Genomic DNA, 15,352 nt, shown 5'->3' with positions numbered 1-15,352 from the left:
CCCCAGGAAACCATGATGATGACAAACATGTATTTTTACCTATACAATACAGGAGAAAAAAGCGGAGAGGCTGTGGGAAGCCAAGACGCTTGCAACAATGCTAACGCTGGAATGTCTCAAATTTTAACCCATCGTTTGACCGTTTGGCTTGTTTCCAAATTCCCCTCGACGGAGATCTGGGTGGGGGCGACTGACTGTCTCTTTCTTTAAGCCTTTTTAATCTATTTTTCTTTTAGCTCTTCCGATGTTAACCACTCATCTCTATGTCATAACGATTGGCCCTGTTTTCCCCTTGCCTTAAGGCATCCAATCCTTCACTGCCTGCATAGTCAGCTGTTCGCTAGTACTCTAACTTGAGCAGGCATCAACATTCAGTTCTGCTATCCTTGCACCTACTTCATGACACCCTGAACCCGTCGGCATGAAAATATGGCGGCAATGTGTGTCTCGCCCCTTCCGGGTGTTCATATACGTTCTTGCCCTTGTGCTCCTGCTGTGGACAGTTCTCCCATACGACCATCCTATCCGACTATCGGCTCGCTTTAATGTTAAAGCTTTCGGTACCGCCTTCACCTCTTACCTGGGGGGGCACTGGTGGTTCTCGGAGCGCTCTACTTTCCCAATAGTGCTATCGGACGATGTTGCTGTGTTGATGAAATCTGGATTTGGGACAAAGGATCGCATCGCTGCTTGGTTAGAAGCTCATGAGCAGGACAAATTCAACAACCTCCTTCTTGTTGGCGATTTCGCCACACCTTCAGGACAACTTTTTAGCTACAATGGCCGGCGCTTACCAGTTTTTGACCTCGTGGCTTGGATGCTGGAAAAGGGATATTTGTCTGCAGAACTAGAGCACCCGCGACTGATGAAACACTCCAACTTGAGCGCTGCAATCTCCACCGGGGACGTGGAAATCGCAAAGGAACTATCGCGGTCGTTCGGGTGGGAGCTGGACGCTCTAAAGGTACGTAGCCCCATTGTTAAGGAACCTTTCGTTCCATGTTACTGTGGCTTGCATCGATGTGATACCTCATCATTTGACTTGAGGGGCTGACATGCAGCAGTTTATTTCTGGTCTTGAATTATGCTATGACCAGATGCCGGATAAGAAGTGGTACATTATGGCAGACGACGATACGTATCTCATGCAGCCTGCCCTGAAGCTACTACTAGAACATCTTGACCCTGAAATACCCTTCTATGTTGGCAACGCGGTGGGTGACTACAAAGGTCGTTTTGCACATGGAGGATCCTCCGTGATTCTCTCCCAAGCCACAATGCGTTTGCTTTTCTCGCACCATCAAGTGGTTACCTCGGCCCATCTGGAATCCCTCGAAGAAACGTGGGGCGATAAACTGCTCGCGACAACTTTGCTCAAATTAGGCATCTATCTCGACGAACGATATGTCATATTTTTCAATGGGGGTCCACCCCGAGCCATAAGGGTCACAGAGGACCGCTTGTGCGCGCCGATCATTTCTTTTCACAGTTTAACTCCGTCAGAGATGATAAATGTCGGTCGGAGGTTCCAGCATATAGATGACGTTCTTCTTTGGATCGACTTGTGGGATATTTATGGTGCCCCTTCTCTCGACTCGCCGATACTCCAGTCAGGCCGCAAGAACTGGGACCACGTTGGGGGCTTGGATGAGTCAACCATGACCGTCAATGATATTCTAACAGCAGAGGGTTGTATCCAGATTTGCCATAACTACTCAAAGTCTTGTCTGGCTTGGACCTGGGAGTCGGAGAAACGGCTCTGCCATATCAGCAATTGGATGGTGCCAGGAGAACAGGCTGAAGGCAAAACTTCGGGTGTTAATGTGCCACGCGCGAAAAATCTTGTTAGCTTGTGTCGATCATGATAGAGTCGGCTGTCTATCTACAAACTCTCCAAATCGCTCATGACCAGAACGCAAGGCTTCTTCAATAGCAGATACTGGGATGATCACCGTTAGGTCACAGAAAGCCTCATGACAGTCGATGGGATATCATACTCGAATGCAGTGGATTTACCAAGCTACCCGAGGCCGTTTCGGTGGGCGGTGACCAAGTCAGCACAACCGACACATGCCAACCGTTTAGCGATTGTCTTGCTTCATGAGGCGTAACATAATTGTACCTCTTCATACACGCTTTTCAGCAGATCTCTGTACCATTCGGCAACGAGGGTGAATGGAGAAGTGACTTCGCCTTTACAGGGCCTATCTATCCTTTGCACGCGGCCGATCCTTTTTCTTCTTTCTTCATAGACAGCTTTATAGACGCATTTTTTGTGCACATTACGTTTCTTGATCGCTGTATATAATTCAACTGGTTCTGGAGTATAGTATTCTCGTCATAAAGGAAAGGACCATAAGAAATTTGAAGTTACTCCGTACTTTACAAGTGACTTACGCAAGGCCAAGTCCGACAATCCATCTCCTTGTATGGCTATTGCCAGCCTTTCACATTTAATTCGCGGCACCCGTCCCTTGGCACATACACTAAGCTGTCGATCACCCCTAACGGACCCTGATGGGATCGTGATCAACTTTCTGGGCACTGAACTCAGAGTCACGTCACTGTTCTCATCGCCGGAAGGGCAGTCCCAAATTTCTCGACAAGGACGAGTCCCTCCCCATTCATTCTATAGGCCTTTGCAGCCGTAAACGAGTGGGACACGTTGACCTCAACCACCGAGTATCTGGTTGATGTGAACGGTTGTCCGAACTATTATGACTGGCAGTGCTTAAGACTGGAGGACCACTAATCTACCGAGTTTTGTGTCAGTATGGGATATTAGGTCAAATTCACATCCACACCAAAGACTTTTGTATACTGACCCACTCAGGATGTCGAGGATCGAACAAATGCCTTTTCGGGTAATGAATGCCCCACTGAGATGATCTTGTCCCAACATGTTATGGTGTTCTCTTGCGGGCCCACTAGGCCCGTGTTGGAGTATACCTAAGGCATGGTGCTTCTTCTACCGCGTAGCTAGTATTTACCAACTGGAGCTAAATAATAGCTAATTTAGGGTTATATTGTTGACTGTTTTTACTGGGATATCATCATATGATAATTGACTTTGTTGTCGTTGAGTGTGTTATCGATGAAGGTCACTGAATGCAATGGCTATATGTGTCCTCAATTAATAAATATAATTATTTGATTTTGACCTGATATGCTGGTCATATAGTACCAAACACATCGTTAACCTCGACAATTGATCATCGACTCATAGAATCGGTGTCAGTGCCTGCCTTGTGGCTAGTATTGATTTACGTCAACCTAGCTCTGCGTACCCTTATCAAACCCTTGTTTTCTAAATGGGGTTTCTGCCGTCTCTTCATGTCTCTATCCGGAGATTGCGCGATTCGGCTTAGTAACATCAGGTTTAAACTACACAGATAAATCTCGGTAGAGGTATTCCGTAGCCCGGGAACTTTATATCCGTCATCCGAATCGGATCGATATCAAAACACTATCCGGAGTATATCATGTCTCATTCCTTTATTGGATTTGTTATCTGCTTACCAAAACAGATATTCAACTGACAAATGCATCTTGATGTCCAAATAGAGATTATAAAAAGGGCTACCCATCTGGTTGTCATGGGGGTAATAACAAAGAAATTCAGTTGATCGAAATATCCAAGCTCAGTACAACTCCGTATTAACATTTGTCCAATATGTCCCAACGCGTGCTTCTCCTTGGTGCCACCGGCCAGACCGGCAATTCCGTCCTTAATGGGCTCCTTGAGCACGGCGGTTATGTATGTTAAACTATCAGTCAAGTCGGTCCATATCTATTGCTACCGCTGACAGCGTTTCACTCCCCAGGAAGTCGCTGCGCTGGTTCGCCCTTCGTCAGCTGAAACCCCGAAAGTGAAGGCCGTGGCCGAACGAGATGTGAAGATCATTGCCGCCGATATCACCGGCCCGGTGGATGAGTTAGCCAACATCCTCCGTGACTTCGATGTGGTGATTAGTGCCATCGATGCCTTGAGCATGCATGTTCAAGAGAACTTAGTCACCGCTGCAAAGCAGGCCGGCGTGAAACGGTTTGTACCGTGCGCATTCACCACTGTTTGTCCACCGGGCGGCGTGTTTCGTCTGAGAGATGAGGTATTTACATCTATTGAATGCATGTTGAGCCTCGGAATTGCCCACCAGCAATGGAAAAGTGCATTTCCTATGTTACTCAATGAAATGGCCTACAGGAACGTGGCTAACAGAAACCTCACAGAAAGAAGCGATATACCAACATATCCGCAAGCTCCACCTCCCATACACTATCATCGACGTCGGATTCTGGCACCAGATTTCCTTTCCAACTGTCCCATCCGGCCGCGTAGACTACGCCTCCATGTTTGTGCCCAACACGACCATCCACGCAGGCGGCAACGCCCCAAACCTCCTCACCGACCTCCGTGACATAGGCCCCTTCGTCGCGCGCATTATCGGCGACCCCCGCACCCTCAACCAATCAGTCTACACATGGTCCGACGTGCTGACTGAGAACGAAATTTTCGACATGATGGAAGAGGTGAGCGGCGAAAAGATAGACCGCACCTACATGTCTGCAGAGACAATTGAGACGGCTATCGTGGCCTTGAAAGAGACGCTTGAGAAGGAACCAGAAAGCATACCCACTCGTATTGCACTAAACCTGTTTCAGTATTTTTTCAGTAAAGCTATACGGGGTGATAACCAGCCGAAGTATGCTAAATACCTGGGTTACTTGGATGCTAGGGAGCTGTATCCAGACTTTGAACCGAGGAGCTTCAGGAGCTTTTTGAAGGAGGTCCTCGATGGCAAGGAGGAGAGGGTGTATAAGGACAACGAAGGTATTGAACAGTTGAAGAAATGGTTTTCTGAGTCGGGCTTGCCCCTTTAGCTTCCAGTTAGATCTCTAGTTGGTAGTAGTGCTTTGAAGGAAGTGCAGCCATGGACTCGCGAATTCTTGGCATGGCTTGATAGATATCATAATGTATTCTTGTTCAAAAGCATGGTCACTGGCGTTCTCTTCTCCCTTCTTCTACTCACTCTTCCATTCCCCGCCATTTTATGCCAAAGGTGCCTGACGGAATAACGAGAGAGAGTGTGTGTGCTTACAAAAAAGGACCCGATTCGCAGGCTGAGTCATAGGGGCAACTGGAGCCTAGGGTTGTACAAGAGATATGCGTTCCTTGTCTCAGACATTTAAAAAAGCCCCTCTCCCACAGCGGACAATGACTTCACCTTCCAAACCATCTGACCCCTCATGCCAAAAAGGAGAACACCTTTTGGCAGAGAGTTAACATACTCTCCCTCTAAAGAGAGAAGCGAATATCTCCACCGACTCAGTTACCACAAGAAAAGCTGAGTTTTCTACTCTCCTTAATAACAGGTGCGTATCCTTACAGTTGTAAGCAACTGAGTTAGCGACTGACCTGTTTCTATAGTTAATTATGATCGATAATAGCCCCTCATCTGTTGGTTATATGGTTTCATTGCGATATGTTCGCCACTAGGGCAGAATTGTGATACCAGTACTGGCTGCTTGTTGATTGGATATGGTGGAGACACAAGGGGAAGAATGCCTTTGAACTATCTGGGATACCACGAAAGATGATGCAGAGCCACAAATATTTATTTCACGATCTCAACAAAATGTACCTGAATGTTCTGCTGCCAAAAGCCGAAGTGTCTGCCATGGATCACAATGGATCCACCCATTCCGCTCTCCCACATCCATGATCTAAAGACTTGAGAATTGATGATAGAAAGGAAGATCGAAGGCTAGGAAGGCAGGTATAGGTATTGTGCTAACCCTGGCCGAGGTCATGGAACCCAGCAGCGTCAGTCGAAAGATCAGAAGAGAAGAAACTACCGTAATAACTGTCAGACTGCATAAAACCCTCACATGTTGTGGGTGCCGCTTGGGACAACGGGGCCTTCTAATATACTCTTGCCGTCTCTTGCCCTGCAGGAGTATTTTAAACCTTGATAAGCATGTTCAACTGGTGGTTCATTCAGTGATGTGCAAAGCACGATGCGTTGCAGGATAACAACATCATGAGCATATCCCAGCGCGGATACACAAAAAAGAATAACGGCATCCGACTTGAAGAATTTGAACAAGATTTATAATCGGCTCAACAATAAAGGCTATGGGTCAGCACCGTTACTAGAGCTCGTCCTTTTCTCTTCTCTAACTGCCTTTGAGGGAGGCGTTGTGTAGTTCTGTTCTCCCTCACGCTGTTTCGTGCTGTCCTCCTTTTCGTGTTGTTTTGTTGTCCTGTTTTGCTCGGCAGAGTCACCAGTTGTGGCCATTGCCTGCACACTTGGATGAAGCGCCGCCCTCTTGTCTTTGCTCTTCTGGCCGGCATTACTGAGCCTCAGGATTTCGGCCCGGCTTAGTACAATGCCTATATCTGCCTTCCTAGTATTTGAATCCTCCTTTTGACGATTGTCTGTCATCTTGGACGATGGCCGACTGTATCTACCGTCAGCCAATCAAATCTCTGTGTCTGATACGAGAGTGAAGTTCCACTAATATACTAGACTTAATTATGAAACAGCTGCATTTCCAATCTGACCGGTCAACTTTTAAACAAGTTATCCGATGATACTGTGAATGGCTGTCGCAGTTCCGGACAGTGGTACATGCAGGGTCACAAGCTTTTACCCAGTCATACATAGTGAAGCCAGTCCTGTTATGAGGATATATGACATGGAAGAAGTCCTGAGTGCCTTGTGGAATGTTCCGAGTCTTGAGAGGCAACCCAGAGTCATGAGACAAAACTCCCTTAGTAAATGGGTATCTCCACTAATGTGACCGGCACCCCTTTCCGTATGATTTCCTCTATGGCCATCATCCTGCTAATGTTGTATAAGTCTCGTGGATCCAAGTAATACAAAATTCTTGTAAGTTTAGATCGACAGTGCCGGGATATACATGCTTTTCTTCCATTTTCCAGCAGTTGATGCGAAGGACTGTTTCTCTTTGTTTCAGGTGACGTTATCTGGTATAGCCTTTAATCCATGGGTAACTTCCAGAAGTGATCAAGTCGAAATAACGGTACATTGCTGTTGTCTTTCATCTTCTAGCAGCTGAATAGAATAGTTGACTATTTTCTTTGTTCGTCATTAAAGCCAGGTATGCATAGAAATTGGGAATTGTAAGGCTGACACTGCAGCATCCTGGCTATGCCAAAAGGCTTAGCGGCCCTTCCAGTTGAGCATAATAGTACTAGCGTGCGAGCTATTCTTTATAATGCAGTCACATGGTTCCTAAATCTTATCGATTTCAAAGCTCCTTGCTCTACAGAACTCCATAAACTCCCTCCCTAATGATATCGCAAAGCCATGGCTACAGCTTCGTTCACTCTCTTCCCGAACCTTCCCCCAGAGCTCCGCCACCAAATATGGCGATACGCTCTACCTGACAAAATTAGACAAGCTTTATACGTCTACCAGGCGGACTGCTTGAAGCTTAAACGCCTGAAAGAAGGCAGCAGGGACTATATGAATAGTGATGCGGGGCTTGACTTACTTTACGAATGGTGCCCCTATTTATTGGACCCTAATCCTATCAAAGTTGAGGTGCCGCTCCTCTTTGTCAGCTCTGAAGCCCGTGGCATTACCTTAGCCTGGATGCGAGGGCAAGGTCTCAAGATACACTCCTACAAAGCTGGGCAAACCCCTATTGCTATACGCCCATTTGACCCAGAACATGATACACTATACATCCCGTATGATTACTGGGGAGGGTTTTTGGACTATACGCTACATTCACTGGCTCAATACGACGAAATTTATAACTATGACCTCTTAGGCCTTAAACGCATCGCCGTGTCTGAAGGTCTAATTCTGGACCAGGAACGCATATCCGAGACTTGGCTCTTGTACTGTGGTCTCGAAAAGGTATTCATCATTCCCAACGCGCAGTCAGATATGCAGCCCGAGGAGCATGGCCGAAAAGTAAAAGGTCGGTTAGAGCTTCACGACATTCAGGGACCGATGCGTTTTTGGAATAATGACCGTGGATGCTTTGAGTGGGAGAATAGTGCAGATGCCGGCGACGAGACCCTGAAAACGGCGATGGAGAAGGCCTGTGATGGGCTAGATGAATGGCTTCAAGATAGCGAGAACACATTTGAGGTCCGGGCTGCATCCGTCGTTAGAAAATGAACAGAGACCGCCTCGCCTGAGATTCTATGCGGACTGTGATCGAAACATAGCTTGCCTTGCGGCTAGAAGGATCCATAATCTAGTTGAAACTTTTGAAACACAAGATGTACAGGCAGCCTCCCCATCTTTATATTCCAGCAGTTTCAGGCAGATAGATTAGAGCCCGCGGCCCACTTGTCTCTTTCAATTTATTCCATATGATCTTCAATCCCATGCGGATTTTCGAGATCAGGCAGAGCAGCCATTACCAACCCACGGTTACCTTCCTCGTAGACTCCATAAGCCTTCCAAAGCTTCCTCATCGTCTCAACACTGACACGTCGTCCCTGTCTATGAGTCCCAGTATAAGCCGTGAAATAGGCCCCAGTACCGTCTGCTGATACGGCATATCGGACATCGTCGAATTCAGTCCTGTCAGGGATATAGGCTGCGAGACGCATATCGTAGACAATGAGAAAGTATCCCATGTTCGCATCGAACCCGAAATGGACATCGATATCGCCCTGTTCTTTCATCCAGGTAACCATGCTTTTGATATTAGCAGTGCCTGTATAGACTTAGCGTCCTACTTACTTGAATCCGAGATCGTTGAAATCGAAGAACTGGGAGATTTGTGGGGTGAGACTTGGTTGTTCAGCCCTTGTAGAGTGACTGAGATTTGATCAGAGACAGTGTGATTGTAGAGGGTGTGAATCAACGGTGGAAACGAGTCTTTAGAGTTCTAATCGCACTGCGATAGACAACAATATGTACCTACTTCTTCCAAGATTCCAGGGTATCGCTGTCGTTGCAGTGATCAAGAGATTTAGCCCCACACCAAAGACAAATTTCGTGATGTGTCCAGGAAACCGAGATGTGAGGATTACGGTGTTATTTAGATATAACTGGGGATGGGGCAGAAGTGAATTACATGATGTATTCACTGCATGTCTGCTACTATCAAGGTGTCTACCTTAGGCATCAACTATCATGGAAAAGTCATATTTCTGCTAGTAGGAGCAAGACATACACCTACAATCTGCATTAAACAGAACATTGAGTCGATTCTTCCGCCCTTTCACACACGGCCCTTGGTTCCAAGCAAATCTCTCCTGCGATTCTCAGGTCACGCATACAATCCTCATACATTGAATCTTGGAACCCTAGATATCGTACCGAGTTCGGCTTATTTAGACTCTACTACATCTCTCTCTTTCTTAGAATGGCTTGTATAAGGTGTCTCAACACCTGGCTCAATGCCTTATCAAAGTCCTTGGAATCAAAATTGTCTTCACCACCGTTTTCATTACTAACGCCACTGGAGTCTTGGGCGTTGTCATTGGAAAAAGGGATAAATACTAACTTAAACCCCAAGCGCAAGTCATAATCATCGTGGGTATCGTTATTGTCTTGAAGCGCCTGGGAGGACATTATACTACCTGATATTAGCGATATACATCCTGACTTGAGGGTTGTTGTTCTTACCTGAAGTTGCAATATTTGGTGATGGCGTACATTTTGCGGTTGAGTTTAATTCTCACTAGCTTGTGCTTGTAGGCCCTGATTCTTTTTTTTCAATGAGTTTCTGTTGAACGACTGATCCAATGGGTAATGGCAGGATTATATAGTGCTAGGAGAAACATTCTGAGCGACTATCTGTCCGGTATAGTGTCATGGCGACTACCTAGGATTAGGTATTGTAATATGTCCATAGACAAGTCTCAAACCAAGTGGCCACGGAATAAAGACGTGTGTCTTGTTGATTAGTTCGGTACACTGCGCTAGCTATTTGCTTGACGTCGGAAGTTATCAAAATGTCTGTGTCAATGCTCTTTGTCTAGGTGGAATCCAGGATGGAACTTTACAGAATTAATCGTTGTAGGCTTGTTGCGCGTGATGAATACCATTACTTCGCTTTGTTCCATAAGTTATCAAGCTAGCCTTTCTATATTTATACCTTTTTGTTTCGAACTCCCAAGTTCTTTGGTACAATGCCAGGCAACCGGATATTATCACAGGAGGCTACCTATTTAATCATCTACTACTAATACTGTCAAGCCGGACCTGTTTCAGCTGCATGTAGCCGCTTTCAGGAAAATTCATTCAGCCTTCTCCCTCCCCTTCAAATTTGAATAATATCAGCTCTTCACACACCACAACCAATACATCAAATACCATATCATCATGGCAACTCCCACTCATGCTCTCTCGGTCAACATCTACGGCCGCGGCGATGCCACGCTCGGCGATGGCCCGTCACACATGGGCATCGCCGTGTACGAGATCGGGGCCCGCACTTGCGAAATGCACCACATCCGCAACCCCAGCGACACAGACTTCATCTACGACCCGCGCACCCAGCCACTACAGAACGACCCTGTACTCCGGGGCCGATGCAAACTCATCAACTTCACATCTGTCCAACAAAAGGACCACGCAGCTCGTCTTCTATCAAACTTCGGCCGGAATGACGCCAACATCCCCGAATTCGGGGTTGGCAATTGCCAAGATTGGGTAGCGAAGGCCATTCAGATGTTAGAAACAGCAGGCGTGCTGCCATCCGGAGAAGGACTGTTCTGGGAAGAGATGATCAATCTAAGTGCCGAGGCTATGCAGGATCGGTGTGTGCAGAGTGGGAGGACGTGGATTCCGGGCCCGGAGCAGGTGTTCGAGGGCGAAGCTGATGCTCGGTTTGCGGATAAGGGCGATGTGAAGCCTGTGGGGAGGTTGATGCAGAACTCTGCGTTGAGGGAACGCATGTTGGCTCTTGAGGGGGGTATTCCTGCCGGTGGTTCTGTGGGTGTGGATAAGGGGTTGTCTGGGGAGAGGCCGTTTTATGTGTCGAGTCCTTTCTTTAGCCGTACGCGTGAGGTCCCTGGATGTGATGGTGAGGGTGCGTCTTCTTCTGCTGGTGCTGCTGAGAGAGACAACCCTTCTGCAGATTGACCTATGTGAGATTATAGATAGTTATGCGGAGTTCTGATTAATTGTATACTCTTTCAGCCGATTACTATGAATTTGTCTCCTGGCGAAGCTTCCGTATTCTTGCAAAGTCAAACTAGTGATATAGCTGTCTGGTATAATGCAATTTTTCGGGAACATAGGAATACAAATATGCGAAGTCTTCAGCAAAATAGTCGGTATCTCTCCTTAACTAGAACTATACCCATATTATACTGTAAGGTGGATAATAGACCCCATGACTTATTGACCAGTTGTGTTTTCCATGAGCATCATATCTCGACGATGTGGATATCATCTAGCCTGTATACACATGTAGACCGGTTCAAGAAAGCCCCATATTGAGATTGTCCTGTAGGATCTCCTATATAATTCTATATGGTTCGCTGTATGTTAGAAACCGCCTTGAAGAATCTAGAGACATATTGATTGAATTTTCCTCTTATAATCTTTTGCAGGGGATATTTGAATGGCCGGTACTGAACAAAATGTCTAGCATACCGCAATGAATCTTTCTAGTCAAATTGATCACGTTCATGTCAGTGACCACATCCTCCAGGCAACAATGAGCCCTCCTCTTTAAATGAACCCCAACCCCTCCTTCCTCCTTCTCTTTCCTCCCATTCAGCATCACCACCTGCTACCTATCTCAACTTCATACCTCGAAATCACGCGTGACGCTTCACAATGTACCGGTTTACTATAAAATTGGATTGCGATGAATTTGTCATCGAGGTGGGAAACCCACCCTCCTTGTACTTTGCGTCGAGCCTTACTGAATATTCTCAAGGATTGTCTGAAAAGTCTCCCAGCTAGTGAAGATTCAACCCTTGCAGTGGAACTAGAAGATATTCTTCTTTGGGACTGCACCCTCGCTATACTTTTGCCATGTACAGATCTTACATGTCAAGCGTCACTGTTAGAAGGGTAGGACAGGCGGTAAGATGGACCGATTGAGGTGAAATTAATCTTCTTCAGCATGCTGGAATACCTGAAGGTGTCTGTATTATCAGTCATCGGTGTCGAAGTATACCACAGGTATGTTTATCCCCTCAAATATTCTTGGGATGGCAGCTGATATGACACAGAATGAATGCATGAACCTCCTGGGATATGTTGCTTATTGAATCAGTTGCTGGGGTGTACCTAGATGATCCAGTTTTGTGCGGCGGCTCCATCAGTGGGAAATAATCGTGCGATATGTGCCCTTCATCTCCGGTTTTTGTTCCTGACCTCTCTGTAATCATAAAGCTAATATCATGATGATCGAATATGCTACGCGATAGCTACCACTGCCTCAATCTCTATCTATGGGATTTGGCCGACGGTCAGCCTCTCTGTGAGGAGTAGGTGAAGTCGGTTGTGGGAGATACGAGGTCGAATCCCGGGTCTAACGTCCTGGCACGGTTGGGATGAAGACGGTAAATACTACCGTTTCCGTCGGAGATAGCGTCATCTGACAGGAAATGACCATCATTGAAAAGTGCTGTATCTTCGTCATATAAAACAAAATGTGCCGGCTGGCATGATTGGCGCTGGTGAGAGGCTCCACTGGCCCTCGATACGATGCCCCCCACACGATAATCGCATAAAGTTGCCCAGACTGTGGAGAAGTTGTGGAGGTGGACAAAGTGAATCCGGATCATGGCGGGCGGACTGATGAGCTAAATGGCGAAATTGCTCTTAGTCCAAAAGCCCTAGTCTGGTATATCTTGGGTTGGGAGATGAAACATAAACACCTCGTAAGGAGGTCAATATCCAAACTACCATTTTATTCCTTAGTCCACTAACCCCAACTCTCCCAACAAGCCATAATGAACCTAACCGATGCTGAGGGCCAACTTAAGGATATCTCCTCTCATGAGATTGAGCATGTGAATGCTATTGAAGCAGTATCGTTCACTTCCGAGGAAGAGAAGGCGTTGGTGAGGAAGATTGACCTCACCCTCCTACCTACCATTTGGATCATGTACCTCCTGTCCTACCTTGATAGAACCAAGTAAGTGTGGGCATGTTAAAGCTAGAGTCTGAATGCTCTGTTAGAGGCTAATGTGTTTGTGTACAGTATCGGAAATGCAAAGATCTCTGGTATGGAGGTAGATCTCAGCTTGACGTCCAACCAATACTCGATTGCCTTGGTAGTCTTCTTCATTGGATATGTAGTGTTCGAGGTACCTAGCAAGTATGAAAATCCCAGCACCGATACTCAGCCCTCAGTCTCACATCCTGATCACTAACTGCCTTTTCTCCACAGCCTTGCCCTAGGCAGGTCACGACCCTCTATTTTCCTCCCATCAATTATGATTCTCTGGGGCGCATTGACTTGTGTGATGGCTGTTGTAAAAAGTTTCACCCACCTGGTAGTCCTTAGGGTCATTCTTGGATGTGTCGAGGCTGGCTTTGCTCCCGGTGTGCTCCTTGTCCTCTCATCATGGTACAAACAAACCGAACAGTCGAAGAGATTCGGGGTGTTCATCTCGGCGGCCGTTCTATCGGGTGCTTTTGGTGGCCTAATCGCTGCCGGAATTGTTGATGGTCTTGAGGGCGTTCATGGTATTCGTGGTTGGCGGTGGCTATTCATCATTGAAGGTGCAGCCACTGTCGGGTTCGCTATTATTTCTCTCTTCATCCTTCCTGACTTTCCCGCGACCTCGCGACATTTCTCTGAGCGCGAGAAGCAGGTCGCCGTGGCACGCCTGTCCACCGAGAATGTGACCACCACCACCGAGGATAGCGAGCATCTGAGTAGCTTGGATGCTTGCAAAGTGGCTTGCCAAAACTGGCGCACCTGGGCGTTCATCATTGGGTACATGGTTCGTCGACCCCCTTTCCTCTCTCACATCTTTAAACTCCGATTACTGACCATACCATTCCCCACAGGTCATCGTTGGTTCAAGCACTCTGACTTACTTCTACCCAACCCTTGTAGAGGGGCTTTTCGGAAACGCATCCACGAAGAAGGTCAACTTATTAACTGTTCCTATTTACGGCGTAGCATTCATCGCCACCGGTATCACATCCTACTATAGCGACAAAGTTCCCACATGGCGCGGCTTAATCATTGCTAGCTGGCTAACAGTCTCCCTGATATGTTCAATTGTCGTATGTTCTATATACAACTTCACAGCTCGATATATTCTCCTGGTTTTCATGGCAGCAGGCCTTTGGGCCACAAATGGAGGCACGCTAGCCTACGCCTCTTCTGCCTTTGCCGGAATGCACCCGCAAGCCCGAGGTGTTGCTTTGGCTATGGTGAATGCACTGGGTAATCTGGCACAAATCTACGGATCGGTACATATCCCGCTAAGCTCCTTACCCCCCGTTCGCGCCACAAGGCTAATCTAAGACTTGCAATAGTATCTTTTCCCGGAAGATGATAGTCCTAAGTATATTATGGGGTTTGCTGTTATTTCTGCGATGCTGGCTGTGGGCGTGATTGTCTTTTTGTTCTTGCATACCTGGTTCCGGCGCCGTCTACGGGAGGGTATCATTCAGTGATGATACGCTGGTGTGTTGACTATTGGATGGATATCTCGATCATCGATATATATGAGTCCCTCGTAGAGCGACAGCGGGAGTAGGTAAGACCGATGGAGACACTAAACGCAGAGGCCAGGTGGTAAAGATGATGTTCAGGGCGTCGCAAAACAGGTCCAGTAGTTAGGCTCTGACGATTACTCGAAACTTGATCGATTGATTGGGCGAGAATTCGCTACGGCGCAGCCCAAGAGAAATACAACAACGTTGCACATGAAGAAGCATAGCTTTGAGAATATAGATGGCGAGCCCTATAAGGGATATGAGGAGAGAGAGTAAGGCTCCTTAATTGAGATGCTAAATGAGTATGTATCCCAAATCGGCGGGTATCACTCTTCCTACTCACAGCCTGTAGTGCGATTATTTGGCTCACAGGAAGTTAGTTTGCAGACGAGCCTCCATCTTTGCTGTTGGTTTGATCGTGAAATGAATTGCGGGGACTGGTAGCCTGTGATATTGGCATGGATCGGGGAGATTCCAGACCGAAAGGTCTCAAGAGCTTTCCAACTAGATTTGGATGGTGTATTTGCGCCTAGTCTATGTTCGGCGTATGCGACCGAATAACAGTGTAATTGATTCATCTCATCAGGCCACTGAAAGCATCCTTTGAGTACTCCAGCTCAAGCTCTTTTTGGAGGGAGACTAGGGGCCAGCGGACCCTTCGTTGGCATGAGCCAAGAAGGTCCAAAAGCGCGAGTCGTTCGTGTGGAGTGTGT

At 47.0% G+C, this 15,352-nt stretch overlaps 7 protein-coding genes across 7 annotated transcripts; 5 read left to right on the top strand and 2 right to left on the bottom strand.

The window, feature by feature from the left end:
• The first annotated feature begins 225 nt into the window (after window positions 1-225).
• On the top strand, window positions 226-1,918 carry BDV37DRAFT_171519 (uncharacterized protein). The gene is made up of 2 exons (XM_032079341.1): window positions 226-964; window positions 1,065-1,918. The coding sequence occupies exons 1-2, from the start codon at window positions 422-424 to the stop codon at window positions 1,863-1,865; spliced, it is 1,344 nt and encodes a 447-aa protein (XP_031945680.1). The 5' UTR covers window positions 226-421; the 3' UTR covers window positions 1,866-1,918.
• A 1,630-nt stretch (window positions 1,919-3,548) lies between these two features.
• Window positions 3,549-4,958, top strand: BDV37DRAFT_238514 (aromatic alcohol reductase). The gene is made up of 3 exons (XM_032080852.1): window positions 3,549-3,757; window positions 3,825-4,109; window positions 4,231-4,958. Exons 1-3 carry the CDS (start codon window positions 3,674-3,676, stop codon window positions 4,879-4,881), a joined length of 1,020 nt encoding a protein of 339 aa, XP_031945679.1. The 5' UTR covers window positions 3,549-3,673; the 3' UTR covers window positions 4,882-4,958.
• Window positions 4,959-6,134: 1,176 nt separating this feature from the next.
• Window positions 6,135-6,446, bottom strand: BDV37DRAFT_278850 (uncharacterized protein; the record flags this gene model as incomplete). Its single annotated transcript, XM_032086173.1, has 1 exon — window positions 6,135-6,446. The coding sequence occupies one exon, from the start codon at window positions 6,444-6,446 to the stop codon at window positions 6,135-6,137; it is 312 nt and encodes a 103-aa protein (XP_031945678.1).
• A 708-nt stretch (window positions 6,447-7,154) lies between these two features.
• BDV37DRAFT_238512 (2EXR domain-containing protein) lies at window positions 7,155-8,426 on the top strand. Its single transcript, XM_032080851.1, has one exon. The coding sequence runs from the start codon at window positions 7,335-7,337 to the stop codon at window positions 8,157-8,159; it is 825 nt and encodes a 274-aa protein (XP_031945677.1). The 5' UTR covers window positions 7,155-7,334; the 3' UTR covers window positions 8,160-8,426.
• Window positions 8,303-9,655, bottom strand: BDV37DRAFT_278848 (uncharacterized protein; the record flags this gene model as incomplete). The annotated part of the gene is made up of 5 exons (XM_032086172.1): window positions 8,303-8,339; window positions 8,412-8,687; window positions 8,733-8,810; window positions 9,502-9,573; window positions 9,624-9,655. 5 exons carry the CDS (start codon window positions 9,653-9,655, stop codon window positions 8,303-8,305), a joined length of 495 nt encoding a protein of 164 aa, XP_031945676.1.
• A 587-nt stretch (window positions 9,656-10,242) lies between these two features.
• BDV37DRAFT_238511 (uncharacterized protein) lies at window positions 10,243-11,185 on the top strand. The gene has a single exon (XM_032080850.1). It carries the CDS (start codon window positions 10,323-10,325, stop codon window positions 11,082-11,084), a length of 762 nt encoding a protein of 253 aa, XP_031945675.1. The 5' UTR covers window positions 10,243-10,322; the 3' UTR covers window positions 11,085-11,185.
• A 1,728-nt stretch (window positions 11,186-12,913) lies between these two features.
• BDV37DRAFT_278846 (major facilitator superfamily domain-containing protein) lies at window positions 12,914-14,597 on the top strand (the record flags this gene model as incomplete). The annotated part of the gene is made up of 5 exons (XM_032086171.1): window positions 12,914-13,098; window positions 13,165-13,281; window positions 13,354-13,912; window positions 13,980-14,390; window positions 14,457-14,597. 5 exons carry the CDS (start codon window positions 12,914-12,916, stop codon window positions 14,595-14,597), a joined length of 1,413 nt encoding a protein of 470 aa, XP_031945674.1.
• Window positions 14,598-15,352: the final 755 nt, after the last annotated feature.

This window comes from Aspergillus pseudonomiae (genome assembly GCF_009193645.1).
Source record: "Aspergillus pseudonomiae strain CBS 119388 unplaced genomic scaffold BDV37scaffold_6, whole genome shotgun sequence".
NCBI classification, from domain to species: Eukaryota; Fungi; Ascomycota; class Eurotiomycetes; order Eurotiales; family Aspergillaceae; genus Aspergillus; species Aspergillus pseudonomiae.
The sequence above is the reverse complement of the archived record's forward strand: the minus strand, read 5'-3'. Positions and strand labels throughout refer to the sequence as shown.

What these genes read in the sequence shown, in the direction of transcription:
- BDV37DRAFT_238511 (XM_032080850.1), top strand. Translation starts at nt 10,323, where the DNA reads ATGGCAACTCCCACTCATGCTCTCTCGGTCAACATCTACGGCCGCGGC.
- BDV37DRAFT_238514 (XM_032080852.1), top strand. Translation starts at nt 3,674, where the DNA reads ATGTCCCAACGCGTGCTTCTCCTTGGTGCCACCGGCCAGACCGGCAAT. An exon ending in TCCTTGAGCACGGCGGTTAT is followed by an intron (nt 3,758 to 3,824) that starts GTATGTTAAACT and finishes TTCACTCCCCAG; the next exon opens with GAAGTCGCTGCGCTGGTTCG. An exon ending in TGTTTCGTCTGAGAGATGAG is followed by an intron (nt 4,110 to 4,230) that starts GTATTTACATCT and finishes GAAACCTCACAG; the next exon opens with AAAGAAGCGATATACCAACA.
- BDV37DRAFT_171519 (XM_032079341.1), top strand. Translation starts at nt 422, where the DNA reads ATGAAAATATGGCGGCAATGTGTGTCTCGCCCCTTCCGGGTGTTCATA. An exon ending in GGGAGCTGGACGCTCTAAAG is followed by an intron (nt 965 to 1,064) that starts GTACGTAGCCCC and finishes GACATGCAGCAG; the next exon opens with TTTATTTCTGGTCTTGAATT.
- BDV37DRAFT_238512 (XM_032080851.1), top strand. Translation starts at nt 7,335, where the DNA reads ATGGCTACAGCTTCGTTCACTCTCTTCCCGAACCTTCCCCCAGAGCTC.